Source organism: Thalassophryne amazonica, chromosome 6 (assembly GCF_902500255.1).
Source record: "Thalassophryne amazonica chromosome 6, fThaAma1.1, whole genome shotgun sequence".
In the NCBI taxonomy this organism is placed as follows: domain Eukaryota; kingdom Metazoa; phylum Chordata; class Actinopteri; order Batrachoidiformes; family Batrachoididae; genus Thalassophryne; species Thalassophryne amazonica.
This window is the reverse complement of record NC_047108.1, coordinates 124,080,627-124,106,480: the sequence shown is the minus strand read 5'-3', so window position 1 is coordinate 124,106,480 and position 25,854 is coordinate 124,080,627. Positions and strand designations below refer to the sequence as shown.

Genomic DNA, 25,854 nt, shown 5'->3' with positions numbered 1-25,854 from the left:
AAGCTTGAACCTTCATGCGCATGCGTCAGTTTTTTTCACGCCTGTTGGTTGCGTCATTCACCTGAAAATCTGAATTTTCCGAATGGTTACCACCTTGAGGTCTCTCACAGTTTCTGGAAAAATTTGATGCAGCAAAGCTCCAAATCGTTCAGACATTTTATTCACAATGAAAATCCGACAAGAGGGATGGACCACTGCTCACAGGTGAATGACGCAACCAACAGGCGTGAAAAAAACTGACGCATGCGCACGAAGGTTCAAGCTTGGCTGATGCAATCACACGTGATTCAAATCCATATGGTTTTTAAAAAAAATAAAAAGGTCTGATACTTTTCTAACAGACCTCGTACGTTCTAAAAATAGCCCGCAATAGGCGAAATCCGCGAAGTAGTCAGCATTATTTTTTACAATTATTATAGATGTTTTAAGGCTGTAAAACCCCTCACTACACACTTTACACACTTTTCTCAAAACAGGCATTAGCATTTTCTCACTTTTCTCTCCTGTGTAAACACTCAAAGTTCAAATTTTTGAGAAATAAAAATAGAACGTTTTCCTATAAATAATTATGATGGCTTTTAGAACTAACAAATTCAATTTTAACGAGGTTGGACACATAAGAAATTATTAATAGTGACTGACCAGTATTTCACAGTACTTCTGATTGCTCCTCTTCATCCTGGCGCCGCACCGCTGTCGCGTCTTTTTCCACTGTTTGACACCTCAGTGCAGATGTCTTTTTCCGAGTGAAGAACACAGTTATGGGTAGTTGTTGGCACTTTTTTTTCTTCTGGGTGAGAAGATTCTTATAAACAGACACGCAGAACACAATGCACGTACTCTCCCTTCGCGGTGCCACGTCCGGCCTGCTTGATGAGGACGCAGAACACAATGTGCTGTAAAAAAAAAAAAAAAAAAAAAAAAGCATGCAAAATTGGACTAAAACAATCCGCGAAACTGTGAGGCCGCAAAAGGTGAACCGTGTTATAGCGAGGGACCACCGTACACCTTTATTTGTCCATCTTGCTTATTTTAAGAATTGAGCACAGGCTGTGTTGTGCACATGGGCTACACTGAGCCCCTGTACATTGTTAAACTCGCCCCCGTGGAAATGTTGTTTTAAAAAGTGAGTTTGATGTTAGATGTGAGACTTGTACGCCAAAAAAAAAATCCTGTATATTTATCTCTTATACCACCTGTAACTGTCAGACATGTTGATTTTAATTTTACCTCACAGGCAAAGTTAACATTGCAGCGACCACTCTGAGTGCCTCACACTGACCTTTGAACTTTAATGAGAGTTTGAAGACATGGAAGCAGTGCAGCAGTTTTACTCAACTGATTTACTATATTAAAACTGAGCCATTGACCAGTTCATAGTATGTTCAGATTAATTCAGGGGCATATATATCGATGCCGCCGTATCTTTTACTTTCAAATCGATTTCCAATTCGTATCTGTGAATTGTTACATCCTGAACAACAGCCTAATTGAGTCCTTCTGCCTTCATCCTCAATCAGTTTTGTTCCCCCCTCTCCTTATTTGCTGTCACTGTTCCAGCGTGTAACTGCGATGCCGTGGGATCGGTACGGGACGACTGTGAGCAGATGTCGGGCCGGTGCTCCTGCAAGATGGGAGTGAAGGGCACGAAGTGCAACCTGTGTCCAGATGGAACCAATATGGGCATGAACGGCTGCGACAAAGGTAATAAATAACAGATGCTGTTGTACCAAGGTAGAGTGAAATAAAATGCAGTCCCTTAACTCTCTTTACAGACTGGTGGCAGCTTGCGTCCCTCTTTCTAAAGTGATTTTTCCCTCGTCTGAGACACCAGTTGTCTCCACGTAACAGTTCTTTCTCTGCCTTTTACATCTATTTGGCTAATTAGCATAGGAAGGAAGTGTCTGGGAGATAGTTGTAGTTGTTAATCAATACTGATTAAATACTTTAGTGTAGAAATGACATCTGCAAGTGCAGTATTTACATTATTGATCCTTTATTTTCTCCATGTGCGACTGATTTTTGCACGATTCATAAGACATGCATGTGTCCATTTCTGCTTCTAGGTAGAACGTATTCAGATTAATAATGAAAGCGGTCCCTGTGATTGCATGAGCTAAAAAGCTGGTTGAAGGAAAGGTTAGTTCCTGCTGTGGGCAGCCTGCAGCTCTTTGATTAAGATGCACCATCAGATAACAAATGGAAGTCAAACGCTTAATGAAGCCAGCCGTCCCGGCACAGTAGTAGTGGGGCACCCCGCCAGATGAAAAGACAAGATACCGAGAGGTAGTAGCACATGAAAGCAGTAGCAAAGAGTAGGGGGTACTCTAAGCTTCTGTGAAGTCGTAACAATGCAAAGATCTCACTCTCCCCGCCTGGAGAGTCAGCGTTAGGTTCCCTGGCAGGAACCCCTGCTGCAGAAACTTCAAGGCTTCAAACGAAGCTTTGGAGTTGTGGAGAGGGAAAGAAAAAAAACAACTAAAGTTTACCGAGTGGATGTGTGTACACAACTCAGAAGGTCCACTTCACTGAGATTGAGACTGAGTTTTATGCAGAATGTTGTGGTCTGCTCCAGGCTGTGTTTGATACAAGCAGTAGTGGCCTTGGTGGCCACCAGATGTTGGCTTTGGGAGTGAAAGAAACTGACGAGCAAGCTCATTTCAAGCTGTGTACATATCCACTTGCTCCTAATTTCCATCATGCATGTGATAATAAGATTACTCAAGAACTGCAGCAATCTCCTTCATATCCAGAAGGTGGCAGAAATGTGTATGGGATATTCAGCCCAGTCTCACATTTGTTTTTGTGATACCGTCACGAAATGCGTCACATTTTTGTAACGTGGTCAACTTTCAGTCACTATTTTTAGCCCTAATCATAACCGCAAACACCCACCTCCCCCATGTCACCCCAAATTTTGTGATACCATCATGAAATTGAAACAAATTTCATGATGGTATCACAAATTAATCACTTTTCGTGATGCCATCATGAATTTGGCATGAGATCAGGTTGAGTATAAGCAAAACAAAGTTGCCTTTTGTATTGATATGTGATGTCAAAGTTAACCAACATCTAATTATTTTATCCTCCTTGTCAGCTCTTTTAATGTGGTGACTAAGCATCATTTAATGTGTTTGCATTACTGTGTTAAACTGGACGGATGGACTCATTTCTCGGTTTATTCACTCGGGGTACGTGTCTCAGCTGAATGGTGCATTTTAATCATCAACCAAGCAATAGAGGAAAATCTCAAAAAGTAGCTAATGGACTAAACATAATTTTATGGAGAATTTTATTGATTAAATTTTTCAGTCACAGTGATGCCACAGTTACTTTGAGAAGTTACTTTATTAGTTACTTTATGCAGTTACTTCATTAGCAGCCGCCAACAACTTGTAACTAATAAGTATTGTAACTAATAAGGTAACTCGTAATCTAACTTGGTTACTCTTACGATTGAGTTATCAGCAAAGTAACTAATCAGCAAAGGACTAATAGTTACTTTGCTGAGTACTCAATCTTAAAAATAACCAAGTGAGATTACTAGTTACTTTATTAGTTACATTCAGCAGCTGCCGACAAGTTGTCCACAGCTGCTAATGAAGTAACTGTATAAAGTAACTGTAAAATGTAACAGTAAAAAGTAGTTACTGTGGCAACACTGTTACTTATTTTTTTTAACACTGCAAGATTTTTATATATATATATATATATTGCCTCTTACAATTCTGACCTTATGACATCACAAAGCTCTGACTAGGTGTAAAAGTCAGAATTACCCTTCCGTTTTGCAATGTTTTTGAGGTCTAGTTGCAACATTTTCTCCCCAAATGACTAAGAGTTGAGCAGAGTTGACACAATCTACAATTTTTTAGCAGGTCCGAAGGCCCCAACGTCATGTGATGAGGTACAGTGCAGCTTTGGAGCTTCTTGCATCGAGGTCAGTGGTCAAGCTCACTGTGAGTGCCCTTCGCCTGACTGTGATGAGAAAAACAAAACCAAGGTGGGGTCTTTCAGCTCTTTGCACTCACAAAATAAGTTGTTTGGTCCACAACATTGCAGAAAAGATGTGTCCAAGGTGATACTGGCCTGCAGAGAGGTAACGTGTTCCTTTCTTCCCGTTGCCAATCTGTCAATGTGGAGCAGGTGTGTGGCTCAGATGGAGTGACCTATGCCGACCAGTGCCAGCTGAGGACTATAGCCTGTAGGCAGGACAAGGACATTACGGTGCAGCACTTTGGGCATTGCACAGGTGAGCCCCGTCACAGCCAGCACACACATCACGCTTCACGCACACAGCCAGCTGTTCCAGGCACCAAACAAAAGATAATGAGTTGTGCCACTGATATGAAATCATCATCATTTACAGTTTACATCTATTCACCTCCGTCTCTCGGAGACTGAAGTTGCAGCACCTGCAAGGCAAGTATTACATTAAAAGCTTGTGCAGCGTGATGAAAGTTATCTGACAACTGTTTAATTTCATGGTGTTTTGTGATATACTGCAGAGTGAGAGAGAAATCATGTGTGACACTGCAGAAAGAGCACAGGATTTAAAAAGGACACGTTCACACTGGGATTTCACAGGGATTGAAATGTTAGACTGTCGATAGCTGTGTTCATGTTCCAGGATTTATGTCTTTGTGGTAACTCGGGAAGGCTGAAAAACAGAGATGCTAATATAGTAAAGCTATCACTGGACTCAGCAGCTTTAAACCAGTGAGGTTTTGATTTGTTTGTTTGTTTGTGGCATGACACTGTATTACAACAGAGCAGGTGGATCAGTGGACTACCGATATGGAGACTTGGGTTTGATACCTGTTTGTCTTTTTGACATCTGTCTTACCCGATCCATCCAGCTGTAAATGGGTACCGGCCTTGTCTGAGGAAGTACCCTCTGTCAGATTAGCATTCCGTCCAGAGGGAGTTACAGACTCATATTCGCTCCACACCACATTATTCGGAGATAAGCACGAGCATCAGTGGGCCTCTGGCCTTACTTCTCCTTATTACTGTACTACAGACTGGTGAAAACTCTTCCCTGGAAGTACTTGACTGAACATTTTACACGTTTTTATATATTTGGCATTTGACTGTACAGAGTTATGGTCATCTGAACAACTTTTTCCTGAGGCTTAAGGTCATTAATCGACTTTAATCTACAACTCATTCTGACATGTCTCTTCACAACAAAACAAACTATAAATGGTAGGAAATTCACATACTATGGGTTGGGAAAGCTTTCTAACCACGAGTGAAACGGGTCACGGTCCACTTTAATCCTTCCTAAATCCCACCTTTTCAGGTCTCTCATGGTGTCCTTGTTTAGTTTACAGCAGGGTTCAAAGCACTGATCTCTATATAACACTGGATCGCTCACTGGCCAATATTTCTGAAGCAAACCGGCTGTTCTGCTCCTGAACGGTCTTTTATGCAACTTTATTCTTTGTAATTTTGTTAAAAAATACCTTCATGTGCAGCTACAAACTGCGCAAATCACCAGTTCAAAGACTGTGTACAAACATTTCACCTGTGAGTATATTGAAATGGAAAGTAATGAACAATAATTTGAAGAGTTCTCTCCTTTATTCCAGCATATAGGCATAGATAATAATAATAATTCTAGAATAGAATTTAAAATTCTTCTTCTTACTTATAAGGTTTTGAATAATCAGGTCCCATCTTATCTTAGGGACCTCGTAGTACCATATCACCCCAATAGAGCGCTTCGCTCTCAGACTGCAGGCTTACTTGTAGTTCCTAGGGTTTGTAAGAGTAGAATGGGAGGCAGAGCCTTCAGCTTTCAGGCTCCTCTCCTGTGGAACCAGCTCCCAATTCAGATCAGGGAGACAGACACCCTCTCTACTTTTAAGATTAGGCTTAAAACTTTCCTTTTTGCTAAAGCTTATAGTTAGGGCTGGATCAGGTGACCCTGAACCATCCCTTAGTTATGCTGCTATAGACGTAGACTGCTGGGGGGTTCCCATGATGCACTGTTTCTTTCTCTTTTTGCTCTGTATGCACCACTCTGCATTTAATCATTAGTGATCGATCTCTGCTCCCCTCCACAGCATGTCTTTTTCCTGATTCTCTCCCTCAGCCCCAACCAGTCCCAGCAGAAGACTGCCCCTCCCTGAGCCTGGTTCTGCTGGAGGTTTCTTCCTGTTAAAAGGGAGTTTTTCCTTCCCACTGTAGCCAAGTGCTTGCTCACAGGGGGTCGTTTTTGACCGTTGGGGTTTTACATAATTATTGTATGGCCTTGCCTTACAATATAAAGCGCCTTGGGGCAACTGTTTGTTGTGATTTGGCGCTATATAAAAAAATTGATTGATTGATTGATTGATTGATAATAATAATAATAATAATAATAATAATAATAATAATAATAATAATAATAATAATAATAATAATAATAATAATAATAAGTGGCTTGTGTGTAGCCACATGTTGAGTTTTGTGTTGGACAAACTATTTTAAGATATTTATTAGGGCTACTTGTGCATAGTTTTGGAGCTTTAGGTGTTGTTGCTACGAGCTTATTACTAATATCACACTGAAGCTTATAGAGCTATGTGTAATAAATGTTGTCATTGCAAGGGAAAACCACCTCTCCTGTAGCTAGTTAAGTGCTGTTTTATTCTTTTAGTGCAAGTATTAAAAAATCCACTATTGCTATATTATTCATCATGCCTTTTATTATCCATCCACTTTTGTTCATGATATGGTACCAATATATACATATGTCGATAAGCTTGCTGACGATTACACAAAACTTACATAAACTTTGATTAAAGAATCAGATTTTTTAGACTGGAGTGTTTGTCCCAGTGAGATCTGAGTAATTGAGAATAGAAGGGGAGAATGTCAAAGTACTAAAAGAAAGAAAGGAAATAAATCAATTGTCTAATCATGGCAGACACAGATTAGGAGGGATGAAGGTCACATTATCTGGAGAACAAAAATAAGAAAATGGGAGAACCAGTTCAGTTATTACTCCAAATTGTTAACGTTCTAATAAGCCATCTATGTGCGGTCTGCATAACTTGTGAGTGGTAAGATGGCCGCCAGTTTGCTTCAACAGTTTGTACGGCGTGTGTGGGCCAGTAAGCTATCCAGTAATATATACACATCAGTGGTTCAAAGACGTGTTTACACCTTCCCGAATGAACCAAACTATCAGAGGGAAAGGGCCACAGTCTGATTACGTCTTATTGTATATAGGTATTGAGGCCCATTGATGTTTATCTCTTGATACTATAGCGTGAAGTGGATGAAAGTCCACAACTCACCCCAGATGAGACGAAGATTCATTCCAGGTTACTTACCCAGCCAAGACGGTACCCATTTGAAGCAGAATGGACTGGACCAATGCTGATGAAATGTCTTGTCCAAGTACACAGACAGTCTAACTAAAAGAAACCAAATAACAGCGGTGCGAAAGCACCCTAATTTGTCAGTCTTGCAAGATATCCATAACACTCTGACTTCATCTCCAGAATTCTTAGGTAGGATTGGCATCACTCTCTTCACATCTTTAACTGCTAGAAACACAGTCCTGCTTCAGTACGATGGCAGACAGAAAGTACTTGAGTCCTGAGTGAAAGGTGCAGTTCTTGCTTTTTGGTCCAGATGCTGATGAACATTGTTGTGATGGAGTTAATGGGTGTTCAGACCAAGTCAAGGCCAAGACTTTCATGTAGTGGGAAGTTGTAGCGCCGGCTGCCAGTTTAAGCCACAGCAGGGTGCGAGATACACTGCCAGCAGTCACACTGGGGAAGAGGATCAGCAGCTGTGTGGTTCTGGCCAGGAGCCAATGCCAGGTGGAGAAACGTTCACTCAACCCATTGCACAATGGGTACAAATCAAATTCTTGCATGAGTGCCCATTGATGGAGCTAAACTACGTCAAATCTGTAGGAGGCACGGCTGTAGAAACTGTAGAAAATCTGTTGACCTGCAGTTGCAGGTACACAGAAAAAAAAAACATGCACAAATAAGCTCAGGAATAGATCAACAAGGCTTTGATAAGTCCCTGAACATCTGGTAATTACAAATTCTGTGCTGATGGTAACCAGCAAAAGGAATCAAAATCCAGTCTGATTTCACATTCGTCTGTTGCCTGGCGATGTCCATGTGGGTTGTGCGTAATTGCTAACCTAGCATTGCTGCACACAGACGGCACAAAGACGCCCAGCAGCGGATTCTTCCCTATCAAACCCACAGGGAAGAAGCAGACAGTCGAGCGCTCAGGCCCGCCGACAGCCACACGGGATCTTTTAATTTCTTCTCCCGGATGCGGTTGCGCCACGGGTAGCCGCTCCGCTGCTGCTGTCGGCTCGGGGGTTAGATCTCAAGCTCATTTCACGTGTGGCTGGGTGCGAATTAGCATTTGCTCTGCCTCTCCCCCTCGCCACGCCGCAGCCCTCCCCGCCATCCCTCTCGCTGTTTACTCACAGAGCTTCCAGTCGCTCGGCTTCAGTCGCTATGTGGATTGATAAGAGAGCAATGCCAACGGCTTAAATAAATGAAGGAATATTGATCTTTCTTATCGAACTGCAATGCTATTGATCTGTTTCTATACCACTACAGCTGCACACACGATCGCTAATGAGCACAAAAATTTTACCCGGCGGCAGAAGCTCCTCCAAATGTCTCTTCTTGTGACAGAAAACTGTGAAGTTTCACAGTTTTCTCTGAAGTCTCTTATCTGAAAGACGGAGCGGCGGAGCCACTGAGGAAGGAGCAGTTTTTTTTTTTTTTCTGCCTGCTCTGGCTTGTCCCAGTAAAAGATGAAACAAAATACGTTAAAGAAATGAGCTGCTGTACAGTACGTCACATGTGAGGGACAGCTTTTGGACCAGTGAACAAGTTATGGCACAGGGTTATAATGGTCACCAGGTTGGCACTGGTCTAGCTCACCCATATGGTGTTCTCACCTGTAGGTTTGCAGCAAATTGGCAGCGAATACCAGCATATGGCACTGGCAGCCCTCCGCCTGCATGTTAGTCAGGGTTGTCTTCTCCATTGCTCCTCCGTGTTGTGTTATTTCACTCTCACTACTCCCTCCTTGTCTCTGTCCGTTGCCCTGTTCTCCCACTGATACTGTAGCTTTTCTTAATCTTTTGTTTTCGGATTTAAATCCTTAACTTTTCCTCTTCCTTGGACCGCAGTTCTCATCTTTGCCTCCAGTCTCCTGTATCTACATTCATCCTCCCCCTTGCTGCGTGTGCCTGACACATCAAACAGTCTTAATAACCACCTTTCAGAGATAACTACACAGCTGAGACCAGCCAAGATGACACTGATTTTTTTCCCTCACGGTGTTTTTACTGTCCACTGCTCCGAGGACGAAAAAGGCAAATGGAGTGTTAAACCTGATTTGGGGAAGAATCAGCTGAACAAGCCAGTCGGTCCTTCTTTACCCTCTTGGAGTCCTTACCCCGTGTTGTGGAAACCGGTGCTCAGGATACCTACATGCTCAGACACACACATTAGGCACATCTCAGGTGCACGCTGCCTGACACTAAGCTTGACACCTGACAGACAGGTGTAGCCAAGAGGAAAAGCAAGACGTGCTTCTATTCTTAGCGATAGCATCGCCGCTGTGTGCACTCCACTCCAACCCTGCCTGTATATAAATAAATATACGTCATGCTTTAATCTGACACCCGGTGCGCCTCTGAGGCTTCCTGCTGTCCCTGGAGGTGTCACGTTTCACACCTTGCTGAATAATTCCTGAGCAAATAAGCGATTATTACAGTATAATTATGGCCTACATGTAATATTAGCTTAATCTACAGTGGAGGCGCTTTGTTATCTTTATATCCTGTTCATTTCTCCCACACGCTCACGCACATTTATACCCGTGGGACGTAGCGAGGTAAAAGAAGAGCGACAGTATCGTCACGCCCGCTTGCCTCGCCTAACTCTGAAGTGCTCGCTTACGTCGCATCTCCCTGCCAACTCATTTCTCCCCCACAGGAGCTTTTGTCCTATTTATGGTTCTTTTATCACACGCAGTTTGTCCTTTTGCACTGGAGCTTTTTTTTTTTTTTTGCATCCATAATGATGGTCTCCGCTGCATACAGCCTCTCTTTTTTTCGCTGTCTCATTTGGAGTGATTGTTGCCGCGTTGTTTGTGTGTATGTTGACAGCAGTGTGTTTGTGGCGGCACTGACGGATGCTTTGCGCGAGCAGCACGCAGTGCGCCGTCTTTGAAGCCAGAGTTAAAGCCAGCTTTTTCTCTTTTTTTTGCCCCGTTTCTATCAATCATTCATCACCGGAGGCACTGGCTGTTGGTGATTAAAGCTTTGCTGCTGGAGGGCTGCTTTTGAATATGGATATATAATTCATAGGCACTGGAAAAGCACGTGCACAACACACAAACATGGCACATCGTGCACGCCTAAGCAGAAGCTGTGGCAGCATGCGTGTGCAAAAACATGCTTCCGAGCAGCACTGCTCATCTGCAGTCCAAAGACACTGCGATGCATCTACGTCTGAATGCCGTATGTCATTTGTTGGCATCTTCCATATTCACTGTGCGTATGGATGCACTTTCATTACTCTGTGTTTGTCAAATAAAGATTCTAAACACCTCATCCATTGCAGGGCTTTTAATCATTGGTTGCTTTTACAAATGTGAGACTGTACGTGGGCGTAGTTTTAAAATCTACTAGCATAATGACTTTGGTAGCATGAGACAGAGGGGTTAGATGATTAAAAAGCCATTTCATTCAACATATATAGCGTTAAAATGTAATCATTAAGGGTTCGTTGGTGCTTCAATGCGTAATGTTTTTTTTATAGGCTGTACTTATTGTAGGTAAAGTAAAATCAAGCATTTCCATCTTTGCTCAATCATTCATCCATTCCTTGCTTCCTCCCCTTCCCTCCACCAGAAACCATCACCGAGCCAGCTGACCGAACCACCCCCAACCCCCTCGCCACCACCCCCAGTCCAGCTGCCGCCTCCACCATCACCACCACCCCCTTCCCCACTAACAGGGTGTGGGCCATGCCGCCTCCCAGGACTGTCGAGAGTGAGCCGCTGGCATCTGGCCGCTTTTCCCCTACCACCCATCACAGCGCCCAACAAAACCACCACCACCACCACCACCACCCCACCCACACACAGCCTCAACCACCACAACCAGCCACCGCTGCCACCACTTCCTTCGCTGGCAGCAGCCCCAGCCCCTCCGCTGCGGCTTCTTTTGAAGAGTCAGGCAGTGGCGACCCCAGCGGGGACGACCAGACGGAGGAAGGGGAAGAGCGGGAAGAAGAAGCAGGTAGCGGTGTCCCAATGGAGGCCAGTGGTGGAGATGAGCCCATTGGTAAATCCCTGCTCTTTCACTTCATTACCCATGATGCTTTGAGGGGTATGTGGGGGGTTATGCAGTTTTCATTAAGTAAATGATAACATTTTCATGCCATCATCTGTTGTTAGGTATTAATGGAAATTTCCGTGCCAGCACAGCGCTGTGTGTACCCGTACGCAAATTATTTATTGGGAAGACAAGTGTCAAACTCAGGGAAGTGGGGATAAAGAAAACTGTGTAAACGGAGGCTGTTATTGTCACTGCTACTTGCACAAGATGCATATCTCAATTTTCAACAGAAAGGATTCTATTTGCATGGTTCAGTGTTGCTGCATCACCCATGCTCTTTTCTCCCATTCCACCAGCACGCTCGCTCGCTCTCAGAAAGTTAGCAAAACAAACCCAGGCTCTGTAAAATACACTCTCTGCAGGGAAGATGAAACTGTTGGCCCGCGTCCGGGGCTCTGTGGAGCTTGACTTGACAGGCTGATGTGACTGTGGGGCTGAGGTGTAAGAGCGTGAAGGTTGCGTGCCATGTCACACGGCTAGTCTCAACTCTTTCCCAACATGCACTCCTCACTGTAACAGTCCGTTGCGGTTTCGGCCTGCCGCTGGGACACCAAGGGACAACTGAAACTTTTCAATCAGGCCTTCTTTTTTCTGTTGTTTTCCATTCCCCTTGTCTGCCAGCTCACGGTAACAGGATGTGATTGATGGAGCAGCGTGGCTCCCGTCAGCTCTTCCTCGGCTTGTGCTCGCCGTCCTCCTCCTCCCTGTTTCTTCTCCCTGAATGTTGGATTTATTCTCTTGTCAAAGGCTGACCAGAGTGCTCAGTGACGCTGCGAGCATGTAGCCTGTCTGCCAAGCAGGCCTGATGCCAGTGGCAGGTGGTGCGCATAAGTGTAGGAATGTGTTCCCTGGTGTGCCTGGAGGGTTCGAACCCCTCGGCCCAAACATAGTTCTGCAGAGAGATATTGTTGCACCTTCTGGTGAGGGTGTGTGTGTGTCTGTCAATGCATTAACATTACCAACTAGAGCACCGCGCTCATAGAGCGCAAACCTCTGCCAACACTAGTTTCCAATTCCATAAACTGTTACCTTGGAAAATATTATCAAGGTAAAAGTCCTGTTAGAAGTGGCTTTTCATAAGCTAAAATATAACTCAAAATATACATCAAAAGGGCTTTTCAATGTTACAGATCACATGCAGATCAGACTTAGTCTGTTCATTGAGAGTGCCAGTTTGTGTCTCATTGTCACAAAAGAGAGTGATTGGGGCACTCTTGATTGAGATATAATGCAAAATGTACATCAAATGGGCTTTTCAAAATTAAATTCAAATGTCCACAAAATCCATATTCCGGATCAGATCTAGATGAAACTTTGTCAGGTGATGGTGAGTGTCAGTCTGCATCTCACTTTCAAATATGAGGGTGACTGGGGTATGTTTAATTCAGATATAATGTAAAATATACATTAAATGGGTTTTTCAAATTTAAATGGCCACAAAATCTGGAATCCGAATCAGATCCCTTGCAAGCTTTGTCAGTTGATAATGTTATGTGGGCCGCTGAAGAGGAGGTACTGCTGGCCCACCACCACCAGAGGGCGCCCTGCTTGGAGTGCGGGCTCCAAGCACGAGAGGGTGCCAGACCCAGAAGAAGTGACAGCTGTCATTCAACCTCTGCACCAGCTGTCACTCGTTCATCATCATCATCATCATCACCATAAAGGCCGGACTGCAACTCCACCTCCTCGCCGAGAAATCGACTACTGAAGAGGTAATTTCTCTGCTGACTCATACGTTGTGTAATAATCTGAACTTCTGTTGCAGCCGTTTTCCTGGTGTTTTCCTTATCTGTGGGATTGGCGTTTGGTGTGACAGCGACGGCTTCGCCTCACACCCCAAACCAGATAAGTGGTTAATCAGGAGCTGCACGAGTGTGTGATTGGAGGTGGAGGTGCTCCCTCCTAACTGTGTGCAGACTGTGGATTACTGAGTGTGCGGACTCACACTCATTCATCTTGTCTCTGCTTTCTGCCAGCAATACCAGGGTCGACAGCCGAAGACAGAGGCCACCTGCGGACTCGGGACTTGGCGGCTCCGGTGTTCTTCAGACCGTTGGTGGTGGAAGCCGTGTGGGACGCGGCTTCTCTCTCGTTGGGGGTCTTCTATCTTCGAGCCTGCCCACACATCACCTGGTGTCAATTGACTTTGCAAATTCTGTGTATTTAGTTGTGTATTATCACAACATTAAATTGTTACTTTTTGGCTTATTCATTGTCCGTTCATTTGCGCCCCCTGTTGTGGGGCCGTGCTACGACACCTTCCCAACAGGATTTCTCGGCCAATCGTCATGGATTCCGAGGGGCGTCAACCCGAACTTGAACGGCCAATGGAAGAGCCAGGAGCGCAGGTGTCAGTGGGTGGCGTGTTGAGTGAGCTGCAGCAAATCTTAACCGCCTTCACGGCTCGGCTGGATTTAGTGGCCGAGCAGAATGTTCTCATTAACCGGAGGGTGGAGGCTGCGCGATCAGGGCGCTGCTGCAGCCACTCCTCTTGCTGGTCCTGGGCCTGTAACAGACGTTCCACTGGTCGTTCAACGACCCCCCCCACCGTCCCCTGAAGCATACATAAGCCCTCCGGAACTGTACGGAGGCTGTGTTGAGACGTGCGCAGACTTCCTCATGCAGTGTTCGCTCGTCTTTTCACAGCGTCCTGTCATGTACGAGTCAGACGCCAGCCGGGTGGCTTATGTTATTAGTCTGCTTCGAGGAGAGGCACGCGCCTGGGCTACGGCGCTTTGGGAGCAGAATTCACGGCTCCTAACATCTTATGCTGAGTTTATACGGGAGTTCAAACAAGTTTTTGACCATCCCAACAGAGGCGAGACCGCTTCGAGCGGGCTGCTGTCAATGAGACAGGGGCGTCGCAGCGCAGCTGAGTATGCAGTCGACTTCCGCATCGCGGCAGCGAGGTCCGGCTGGAATAACGTTGCGCTCCGCACCGCCTTCGTAAATGGACTGTCTCCGGTCCTGAAGGAGCACCTGCTGGCTAAGGAGGAACCGCGGGATTTTGACGGGCTTGTCGATTTGGTTATACGCTTAGACAACCGTTTGAATGAGCATCGTCGGGAGCAGGCCGGGGGGCGTGACCGGGCACGAGCCGTCCCTCCCCCTTCCGGTTCCGAAAAGGTGACGTCGTCCCCACGCTTCACTGCCAGAGAGCTCCGTGTGGCTACAGCTCCCCCTGCTGAGGAGGCTATGGACACGAGCAGGGCCAAAGTGAAAACAAACATCAGACAAAGGAGGCTGGCCCGCGGGGAGTGTTTTGTCTGCGGCTCTTGTGAGCATATGCAGAAGGACTGCCCCAAAACGGTCAAACTACAACGCCCGTCCTTAGAAACTGGGCTAAGGGTGGGTTATAACACGCACGCGGGGAAATCAACTGACAAAGCTTGCAAGGGATCTGATTCGGATTCCAGATTTTGTGGCCATTTAAATTTGAAAAACCCATTTAATGTATATTTTACATTATATCTGAATTAAACATACCCCAGTCACCCTCATATTTGAAAGTGAGATGCAGACTGACACTCACCATCACCTGACAAAGTTTCATCCAGATCTGATCCTGAATGGTACCAGGGTCGACAGCCGAAGACAGAGGCCACCTGGAGACTCGGGACTTGGCGGCTCCGGTGTTCTTCAGACCGTTGGTGGTGGAAGCCGTGTGGGACGCGGCTTCTCTGTCGTCAGGGGTCTTCTATCTTCGAGCCTGCCCACACGTCACCTGGTGTCAATTGACTTTGCAAATTCTGTGTATTTAGTTGTGTATTATCACAACATTAAATTGTTACTTTTTGGCTTATTCATTGTCCGTTCATTTGCGCCCCCTGTTGTGGGTCCGTGCTACGACACCTTCCCAACAGATAAAGGGAAACTATCCTACATAACTCCACATAAATATGAAAGAATTTTTATCTTTTTTGACAATTAAACCCGTGTTGGCCTCTCTTCATTGGCTTCCTGTTAATTCTAGAATAGAATTTAAAATTCTTCTTCTTACTTATAAGGTTTTGAATAATCAGGTCCCATCTTATCTCAGGGACCTCGTAGTACCATATCACCCTAATAGAGCGCTTCGCTCTCAGACTGCAGGCTTACTTGTAGTTCCTAGGGTTTGTAAGAGTAGAATGGGAGGCAGAGCCTTCAGCTTTCAGGCTCCTCTCCTGTGGAACCAGCTCCCAATTCAGATCAGGGAGACAGATACCCTCTCTACTTTTAAGATTAGGCTTAAAACTTTCCTTTTCGCTAAGGCTTATAGTTAGGGCTGGATCGGGTGACCCTGGACTATCCCTTTGTTATGCTGCTTTAGACGTAGACTGTGGGGGGGTTCCCATGATGCACTGTTTCTTTCTCTTTTTGCTCTGTATGCATCACTCCGCATTTAATCATTAGTGATCGATCTCTGCCCCCCTCCACAGCATGTCTTTTTCCTGGTTCTTTCCCTCAGCCCCAACCAGTCTCAGCAGAAGACTGCCCCTCCCTGAGCCTGGTTCTGCTGGAGGTTTCTTCCTGTTAAGAGGGAGTTTTTCCTTCCCACTGTTGCCAAGTGCTTGCTCACAGGGGGTCGTTTTGACCGTTGGGGTTTTTCATGATTGTTGTATGGCCTTGCCTTACAATATAAAGCGCCTTGGGGCAACTGTTTGTTGTGATTTGGCGCTATATAAAAAAAAAGTTGATTGATTGATTGATAAATTCATTCAATGTTAAAGGATAGGGATTATTCCAATTTCCAAGATTTTTCCTGAGTTTGACCTTTGGCCTATGATCTTGAAAATTAAATCAGTTCTTGCCTATCGGGACATGAATCCTCTGTTTAAAAATAATAATAATAATAAAAAAAAATAAATAATAAATTCATAACGATAACGAGAAATTGTGGGTTCCAGGCTGTTCACAAACAGACAAACAAACAGGGGGCGTGTCCAACTTTGTTGGCAGCGGTTAATATGGTTTGACAAAAAGATGACTCCATACTTTTCGTTTGGGATGAATTAAGATCTTGAACTTACTGATTTGACCAAGTACAAACTAAATATGTACATAAATACAGTTATGATTTAATGACATCAATTACAGTTGCATTCTAGTTCCTAATTTTGGAAATTATTCCAGGGACATGTGTGGTTTAGCCACATTAAAGAATTTTGACTATGGCTGTATTCTGCTTATGTATGGGTATGTAATCAAAAAGCAATATGTAAAAGTGTGCACAAACAAGGGCTTGTACGACTTCAGATTTTTTTTAAGTTGACATTTATGTCGTTACAGTTGAATCATTTATGAAACCATGAGAGAAGGTAATACTGTAAAGGTGTCCTGACACTTTTCATGTATTCATAAAAAAAATGAATATCTTTAATAGAAAAAGTAGAAATGAAAGGCATCAGAGGGCTGATGCATATTCTGCACACTTTACACACCACAGTATAAAGGTACAAGTAAGTATATATGTCTAAGGGTATGTTTGACAATTTATGGCTTCATCGTGACCTCTGTGTGACTTCATTATTAAATCAGTCATACCAATCAATTACATTTTGCTGATGCATCAAGGCTTTATGTTTGAGATATTTTTAAAAAGGTGTTTTTCAGACCATGTTTTCCTTGACCTCAGACCAAACTACTACAAAATCTAATCAACTCAACATATCTATCCAAGTAGAATTCCTACCAAGCTTGAAGGAGAACCATTCAACCTTTTTTGAGTTGTCTTGTCTCGCAGGCAGACACACACACACAAACACACACACACACACAAACACACACACACACACACGCCAGTGAATACAACACACAGCTACCGCCGGTAACAACAGGTCACAACTCAGCACCAGCAACAACACTTGTATATTAGGAGTTTCTTTTAAGTGTGAAAGGTGAAAAAAGAATGAAATGCCAAGATACGAAAAAATTAGGCGCAATACGTACGGCGCTTGGAAAATTGTCCTTTTCCAATTTAACCATCAGCCCTTCAGCTCCTTTCACATCAGGCCAATGTAGAATTGCGTAATAATACAATAACATGCTTTTGGGGGGCGGTATGCATTTTCAGAGGCCCGACGTTCATGGCCAGTTGCCCAAAATGACAGATATTCGCCCGAGTTAGACGAGTGTGCGGTCTGGCGTGGTGGTGATACGGTGCGCTCCCAGCAGCGCTAACGGTCCGGAGCCAGAAGCCGTTCGGACCCAAGGACCCCGCCGACACCCCCCAGGTGGCTGCAACAAACCGAGTCTGTGAAAGAAGGAACCATTATGTGAGTCCACACTCTACACACAGAGAGACCACTCAAAGGTGTACATAAACAGCAAACACTTCCTGGCTTAATTACTAATCAGCTTCCCAACCTGCAGGCATGGAACATCCAGTTCACAAAACTCCACTGCAGTGGAAGCCGATACATGACTAACGTACAGCTCAATATAATAAGGTGTGAGGGACACCACATTTACTGACTGTATAAACGTTGGTCAAAAAAATCTAACGTACCTCAGGAAGTGTGCTGACGAACGTGAGACCTCACCCCCTCCTCTTTCACAGACCGTGCATCAAACCCTGGACGTTCTCTGCATCCACTGATGATGAGATGGCTCCCGAGACGACGATCTCACCCGTCTGGTCACAAGGTCGAGTCTCTGGCAAATACACACTGTATACTCCAGTCTTAAATGCCACCATGTTCCAATCCATATAGATGCACCACAGCTGTGAGTCCTGACGAGCCGCAGGTGATCAGGGTGAGGTCCTGATAACCTCAGCAACACAGCCACTCAGTCCCAAATGCAAGCCACCTGGAAGCAAAAACAAAAGACAGAAACAAAAAGGCAGCCAGGCCCCCCAGCCATACAACAGTACCCCACCCTCACGGGAAGCCTCCCGGCGACCACACAAACCTGGCCCAGGAGAAACACCCCCCTCCAGGGACCATGGCTGGAAACCGCATCTGCATTCGTCTTCCAACAGAATGGTTGATGTCCTCTCCTCTGGCTGCATCCTTGCCTTTGTTTCAGTCAGTCACTTAGCACAGGTGTGGCCAGGAGTTCTTAAATCTGTGCGGTCAGCCTTTATCCAACCATGTTCGGTCTTTAGTCATAAAACAAAAAAGACAAACACAAACAACCAAAACACCCCCCCTCCCCAGGGGACCGTCCCATCAAACCCCGGGAAGAGGAGAAAAGAAAAACCCCAAACTTAAGCTTACAAATAAAAGTGCTAAAACACCCCCCCCCCCCAAACAACATGTAGGGACCAACACCCCCCAGAGGACTTCCCGCCAGCTCCAGGAGTAATAACCACAGCCGAGGTCCCTCTGGGATCCAACGTCACCCACGGGGACTCCCAGCGCCTCCCAGAGGACCACTCGTCAACCCCAGGAGACGCCTCCCCTCATGACCAATGGACCCAGCCCCGGCCGTCTATGGCTAGATGGACCCACAGCCCTTTCCCCCCCAGAGGACACCACAGTCAAACCCTGAGGGCGGAAACTGGGGGGAAAAACAAGAAGAGAGGGAAAAAAAACATACAAACAAAACAACCCCAACCCCACCCCCTTGGCGCAGTGGAAACTGGAAGCACGTCCAGTGTCACCAACCGTGACTATACCCCAGAAGCCAACCGGGAGGAGTGGAACAGCGGTTATGGCAAACGGCACAAAACGGCGCCACTCCTCCAACTTCTACACCAGCCACTAGCTGCGGGTATATCCCACTGCCCCAAACCTCAGCCACGCCGATGGCAGACGGCCAAAGGCGTGCTGAAACCGGAGGTGGAACAGGGAATCAAAAAACACCCCCCCCCCCCCCCACCCAGGTGCAGAGGTTACCCAGGAAACGCCCAGTATAACCAAACTGCACCCCTCCAGCAACGCCGACACTACGGCTCACCCGGCTGGAGTCAGAGGAGAAGAGAGGGCATAACAAAAACAAACAAAAAAAAAGAAAAAAAAAAACCCAAATACCACCCCATCACCCCCCAGGGGACCGTCCCATCAAATCCTGGGGAGGTGAAACAAAAAGAAATAAAAAGAAAGACTAACAGACCAAGATACAGTTGTTGGGGTCCTTTTTTTTTTTTTTCTTCATAGACAGGCTGCAGGGCCACAACCCCAGACACAAACAGTGGGAAAAAAAAAAAATAAATCCCACACAAAAACCAACTCAAAAAACACCCACACGAAATGAACTAACACAAAACAAATCAGTGACGTATACCGTTAAGCTCAAACAAATCGAACACACCTGTTCTAACTTAAGAGCTTAACGGTAATGTGACTAAGTCACCAAAAGAGGGAGCCAAAGTGCTAAAAATGAAAAAAACCCCTTTGGTGACAGAAAACAAACGAGCTGCATCTCCGTGCGCAGCTGTGTGCAACACACAACCAAAATGTGCTCAACTAAATAACGCCGGAGCTGATACAACAGACGCAGTAGTTATCTTTATCCGGGGAAACGGGGCTACAACTGTAACACAGGAAGCTCAGCGACCCGTGCCACAGAGCTCCGCCATGCGCGTGCACCCATTACAGACACACTCTTGCAGCTCCCGTTTAAACCTCTTATCCGGTCGGAGCGTGACGCGAAGCCGTCGCCAGTCACACTCCACCACGACCCACGGATAAGGCACAACACAGGAACACGGCTGCAAGAGAGCACAAATCAGTATTCAGCAATGGGTCTCAAACACGCACCATCCAGGCGGAGAGCACCCGCAACTGATCCGGATAACTACTGAACGTCTGCTGCCGCCTTCCCGGCGCGTTACCGTCTCTGCTACCGCTGGGTCCGTGATGTTTGGCCAGAGACTACTGTTATGTGTCGGACGCAGCTCGGAGAACCGACCAGCGTTTGAAGGACCCAGTATGAAATAAGCAGAGCACGGTACAAAGGCTAACTGAATTTAATACATAACAGTGATGTGATACAAAACAACAAAAGAGTGTGCGGTCTGACGTGGTGGTGATACGGTGCGCTCCCAGCAGCGCTAACGGTCCGGAGCCAGAAGCCGTTCGGACCCAAGGACCCCGCCGACACCCCCCAGGTGGCCGCAACAAACCGAGTCTGTGAAAGAAGGAACCATTATGTGAGTCCACACTCTACACACAGAGAGACCACTCAAAGGTGTACATAAACAGCAAACACTTCCTGGCTTAATTACTAATCAGCTTCCCAACCTGCAGGTATGGAACATCCAGTTCACAAAACTCCACTGCAGTGGAAGCCGATACATGACTAACGTACAGCTCAATATAATAAGGTGTGAGGGACACCACATTTACTGACTGTATAAACGTTGGTCACAAAATCTAACGTACCTCAGGAAGTGTGCTGACGAGCGTGAGACCTCACCCCCTCCTCTTTCACAGACCGTGCATCAAACCCTGGACGTTCTCTGCATCCACTGATGATGAGATGGCTCCCGAGACGACGATCTCACCCGTCTGGTCACAAGGTCGAGTCTCTGGCAAATACACACTGTATACTCCAGTCTTAAATGCCACCATGTTCCAATCCATATAGATGCACCACAGCTGTGAGTCCAGACGAGCCGCAGGTGATCAGGGTGAGGTCCTGATAACCTCAGCAACACAGCCACTCAGTCCCAAATGCAAGCCACCTGGAAGGAAAAACAAAAGACAGAAACAAAAAGGCAGCCAGGCCCCCCAGCCACACAACACTTTTAACAGGAAAAAAACCTCCAGCAGAACCAGGCTCAGGGAGGGGCAGTCTTCTGTTGGGACTGGTTGGGGCTGAGGGAGAGAACCAGGAAAAAGACATGCTGTGGAGGGGAGCAGAGATCAATCACTAATGATTAAATGCAGAGTGGTGCATACAGAGCAAAAAGAGGTGAATAAAAAGAAACACTGGGTGCATCATGGGAACCCCCCAGCAGTCTACGTCTATAGCAGCATAACTAAGGGATGGTTCAGGGTCACCTGATCCATCCCTAACTATAAGCTTTAGCAAAAAGGAAAGTTTTAAGCTTAATCTTAAAAGTAGAGAGGGTGTCTGTCTCCCTGATCTGAATTGGGAGCTGGTTCCACAGGAGAGGAGCCTGAAAGCTGAAGGCTCTGCCTCCCATTCTACTCTTACAAATCCTAGGAACTACAAGTAAGCCTGCAGTCTGAGAGCGAGACAAGATCTTTCTAATTTTAGAGATATTGCGCAAATGCAAAAAAACAGTCCTACATATTTGCTTAATATGCGCATTGAAGGACATATCCTGATCAAAAAGGACTCCAAGATTTGTCACAGTATTACTAGAGGTCAGGGTAATGCCATCCAGAGTAAGGATCTGGTTAGACACCATGTTTCTAAGATTTGTGGGGCCAAGTACAATACCTTCAGTTTTATCTGAATTTAAAAGCAGGAAATTAGAGGTCATCCATGTCTTTATGTCTGAAAGACAATCCTGCAGTTTAACTAATTGGTGTGTGTCCTCTGGCTTCATGGATAGATAAAGCTGGGTATCATCTGCGTAACAATGAAAATTTAAGCAATGCTTTCTAATAATACTGCCTAAGGGAAGCATGTATAAAGTGAATAAAATCGGTCCTAGCACAGAACCTTGTGGAACGCCATAATTAACCTTAGGTATGTATTTAGTCAATACATACCTGCATTGCTAGATTTTCTTCATCTCACTGAACTTTGCTGGCAGTGAACCTTCTAAACCACAGAAGAAGAAGAGGCAGGCCAGGCTTCCCCTGCAGCCAGCATTGTTTTTCATGACACAGGCATTCCACCGTACTCGATATGCATTTCAGTGCGACTCTACGCACGCCCAATGTGAAAGGGGCTTTCATCATGTCTGTTGTCCAGTCGTCTACAAATCCATGCTTGAATCCACAATTTTTTTTCTTCTGTAATCCAACAGTGAATGACAAAAGCTGTTATCTATGTTGACCATTTCTCACACATAAAAAACTTGTACATTAATGCATGTATCAAAAGCAGATGACAAATAAGAACACATCCTGATTAGAGTGATGTGCTGTGTAGCTTCAGATTGGATTGTCTTGGTGTGGCTGGTTTAATTTATTCATCACCATCATTGTCTGTGTGAGCTGCTAACTGTTAGCTTGCCTGAGATGATGAATACAGAGAAGCGCCGCTGTGCCCATGCATGGAGTAACAGGAAGTGGAAGGTACTGAGGTGAAGTGCACAAGGATGTCTCACAGAGTCGTGCTGTGTTTAAACAGACAAAATATTTACAAATGTTTGTGATTCTGATTAATCACAGCAGTGGATTTTGTGAATATCTTGCCTGCCTGAGCACAGCCTGGGAGTCTCCCCGGCATGACCACTCTGTTCATTATCGATGTACAGCGTGTCAAGGTCCAACCCCACGTCCATGTCGGGACACCTGAGTGATAGATCACGTAGGGGATTGGTTGTTTGGGTGAAATACAGCGGGGACCTTGTGTGCCCCATGGCCACTACGGTAACTACAGTGCATCCAGACGGTATTCACAGCGCTGCACTTTTTCCACATTTTGTTATGTTACAGTCTTCTTCCAAAATAGATGAAATTTGTTTTTTCCTCAAAATTCTACACACAATACCCCACAGTGACAATGGGCCTCATGTATCAACGTGCGTACGTATAATATGGGGTGTACACCAAAACGGCTGCGCCACTTGGCATTTATCAATGTGGTTGTTGGCATACGCTGCGCTGAAAATATACACCAGGTCGAGAGGTGGTGTAAATTATATGCCAAAATGAACCAGCGCTGGAATCCATATAAAAATGAAACTGATCAACATGATAAACAGTGCCATTATACAAATCAATGCATATGTTACATAAATAACACTTTCCTGATTATACTACATAATAATCAATACAAATCCCGCTTTTGCGGGATTGTTGGTCTATGGAGCACGATCCGTGGCCACAGCGCCGACTGCAAAGAAAGCGCTGCTCGCCTTTTTCTCCAGAGCCCGGAGCCAGAGCAGCGCTGAACGTAACATTATGTGGTGTGATCGTTTTAGACAATGGAATTGATAATTACAACTGTAGTGTTGTCATTCCCTTCACCCGTGCTGCAATCAGGTTTTGTCGTCTCCATTCGTTTGTCACAATAAAATAAATAAAGAAATACATTTTAAGAATAAAGAAATCTGAAAAAATTAGGTGTGTCTTATTAATTGAGCGAGCAAATATCCACGTCAAGAATTATTGACGTGAAAAGAGAATACAGTGGTCCCTCGCTATAACGCGGTTCACCTTTCACGGCCTCGCTGTTTCGCAGAGTTTTTAGTCCAATTTTGCATGCCTTTTTTTTTTTTTTACAGTGTTCTGTGTTCTGCGTGTCTGTTTATAAGAATCTTCTCACCCAGAAGAAAAAAGAGTGCCAACAACTAACCATAACTGTGTTTGTCACTCGGAAACAGACACCTGCAGCCAGGTGTGAGTGGAAAAAAGCGCGGCGCCAGGATGCAGAGGCGCAATCTGTGAAATACTGGTCAGTCACTATGAATAATTTCTTATGTGTCCGACCTCGTTCGTTGATCGTTAAAATTACATTCGTTAGTTCTAAAAGCCATCATAATTATTTATAGGAAAATGTTCTATTTTTATTTCTCAAACAAATGTTTGGGCCTGAAAACAGTTTGGTCTTATTTTTCTACTAAGGTTTGAACTTTGAGAGTGTTTACACACGAGAGCAAAGTGAGAAAATGTTCATGCCTGATTGAGAACATGTATAAAGTGGTTTTACAGGGTTTTTACAGCTTTAAAACATCTATAATAATTGTAAAAAATAACGCTGACTACGTCGCAGTTTCGCGTATTACGGGCTATTTTTAGAACGTAACTCCCACGATAAACGAGAGACCACTGTAACACTTTTTTGATTATACTACAAAACAATTGATACGACGGCCACTTTTGACACTCTATTGGCACGCGTTGTGATTGGTGGAGTTCTTTTTCTTTGCCGTCTTCCCGGCTTCCATGTCGTAAAATGAGGGTGTGTCTGAAGCGGAGTCTGAATATTTATGGGTGCGTGTTTATTAGAATTGCGATTGTTTTCACCCGCCGCATTTATCAAGGTCGCGTCAGGCGTACGCCGGAAATGGGCAGGTGCGCACTGCTTAGTACCTGTCACGGCAACTTTGCTGTACTTCAAATTTACACCGTAAATTTACGCCACAAGTGCACAGGCACAAAAATTTGTCTGAGCAGGTCAGCAGCTTTTGCAAGTTTGCACGGCGGCGAAACCTGCTCCGATCTGTGTTTGCGCGTGTTGCTGTCTGACTTTGAGACTGCATATTTATTTGACAGCTCTCATGGTTCCCAGTGGAACCGTGCGGCGTCCGCCTTCCCTTCTGTCCCCCCACCAGTGCGTTCCTCTTTAACGCAGTGTCTGTAAATCTTCAGGCCGCATGCCAACAGATGCCCTAGAAGCCTCGCTCCTCCACTCCTCCCCTTCTTCGCTCTCCTCTTGCCTCCTTTGACCGCAAGTCCTTGAACGAAGCACCCCTCTCTTCTGGCGTCTTTATGACTTGTTTAACTGTGAGCTGTTTGCTGCTGCGATTATTTCTAATCTCAGTGCGGCTGTAAAAGGCACCGCTTCGGCCACGAAACCCCCACTGTGAGCGCTGTTATTAGAGAAGAGGATGGATGCTGTTATACACGCTCATCCCTCACCACTTGTACACCCAGAGAGAAAAGCATCAGCTACTTTTTGATGTCTTTTATGTCCCATGGTAGCTCAATATACTGTGACTGCAGTACTGTGGGGATTTTTTTTTTCCCCCTAACACCAAGTTTTGAAAGTAACCTTCAGCTAATCAGCACGGTGTGATATTGTTGCAGTTTGTCTGTATATGACAGTTGTGTGATATGAGTGGTAACACGTATGTGGCATCTCCCTGAAAAAAACAAAAAAAAACTTCTCAATCTATACTCAACAAAAATATAAACGCAACACTTTTGGTTTTGCTCCCATTTTGTATGAGATGAACTCAAAGATCTAAAACTTTTTCCACATACACAATATCACCATTTCCGTCAAATACTGTGCACAAACCAGTCTAAATCTGTGATAGTGAGCACTTCTCCTTTGCTGAGATAATCCATCCCACCTCACAGGTGTGCCATATCAAGATGCTGATTAGACACCATGATTAGTGCACAGGTGTGCCTTAGACTGTCCACAATAAAAGGCCACTCTGAAAGGTGCAGTTTTGTTTTACTGGGGGGGATACCAGTCAGTATCTGGTGTGACCACCATTTGCCTCATGCAGTGCAACACATCTCCTTCACATCATCCGTGAAGAGAACACCTCTCCAACGTGCCAAACGGCAGCGAATGTGAGCATTTGCCCACTCAAATCGGTTACGACGATGAACTGGAGTCAGGTCGAGACCCCGATGAGGACGACGAGCATGCAGATGAGCTTCCCTGACACAGTTTCTGACAGTTTGTGCAGAAATTCTTTGGTTATGCAAACCGAT

At 45.1% G+C, this 25,854-nt stretch overlaps 1 protein-coding gene across 1 annotated transcript in view; it reads left to right on the top strand.

The window, feature by feature from the left end:
* Positions 1–25,854, top strand: part of agrn (agrin) — a 945,905-nt gene that overhangs the window by 693,625 nt on the left and 226,426 nt on the right. The window contains exons 16-19 of the mRNA XM_034173355.1: positions 1,561–1,704; positions 3,882–4,006; positions 4,150–4,255; positions 10,904–11,338. Coding sequence (XP_034029246.1) covers positions 1,561–1,704; positions 3,882–4,006; positions 4,150–4,255; positions 10,904–11,338 — 810 coding nt within the window. The remainder of the gene's footprint in view (positions 1–1,560; positions 1,705–3,881; positions 4,007–4,149; positions 4,256–10,903; positions 11,339–25,854) is intronic.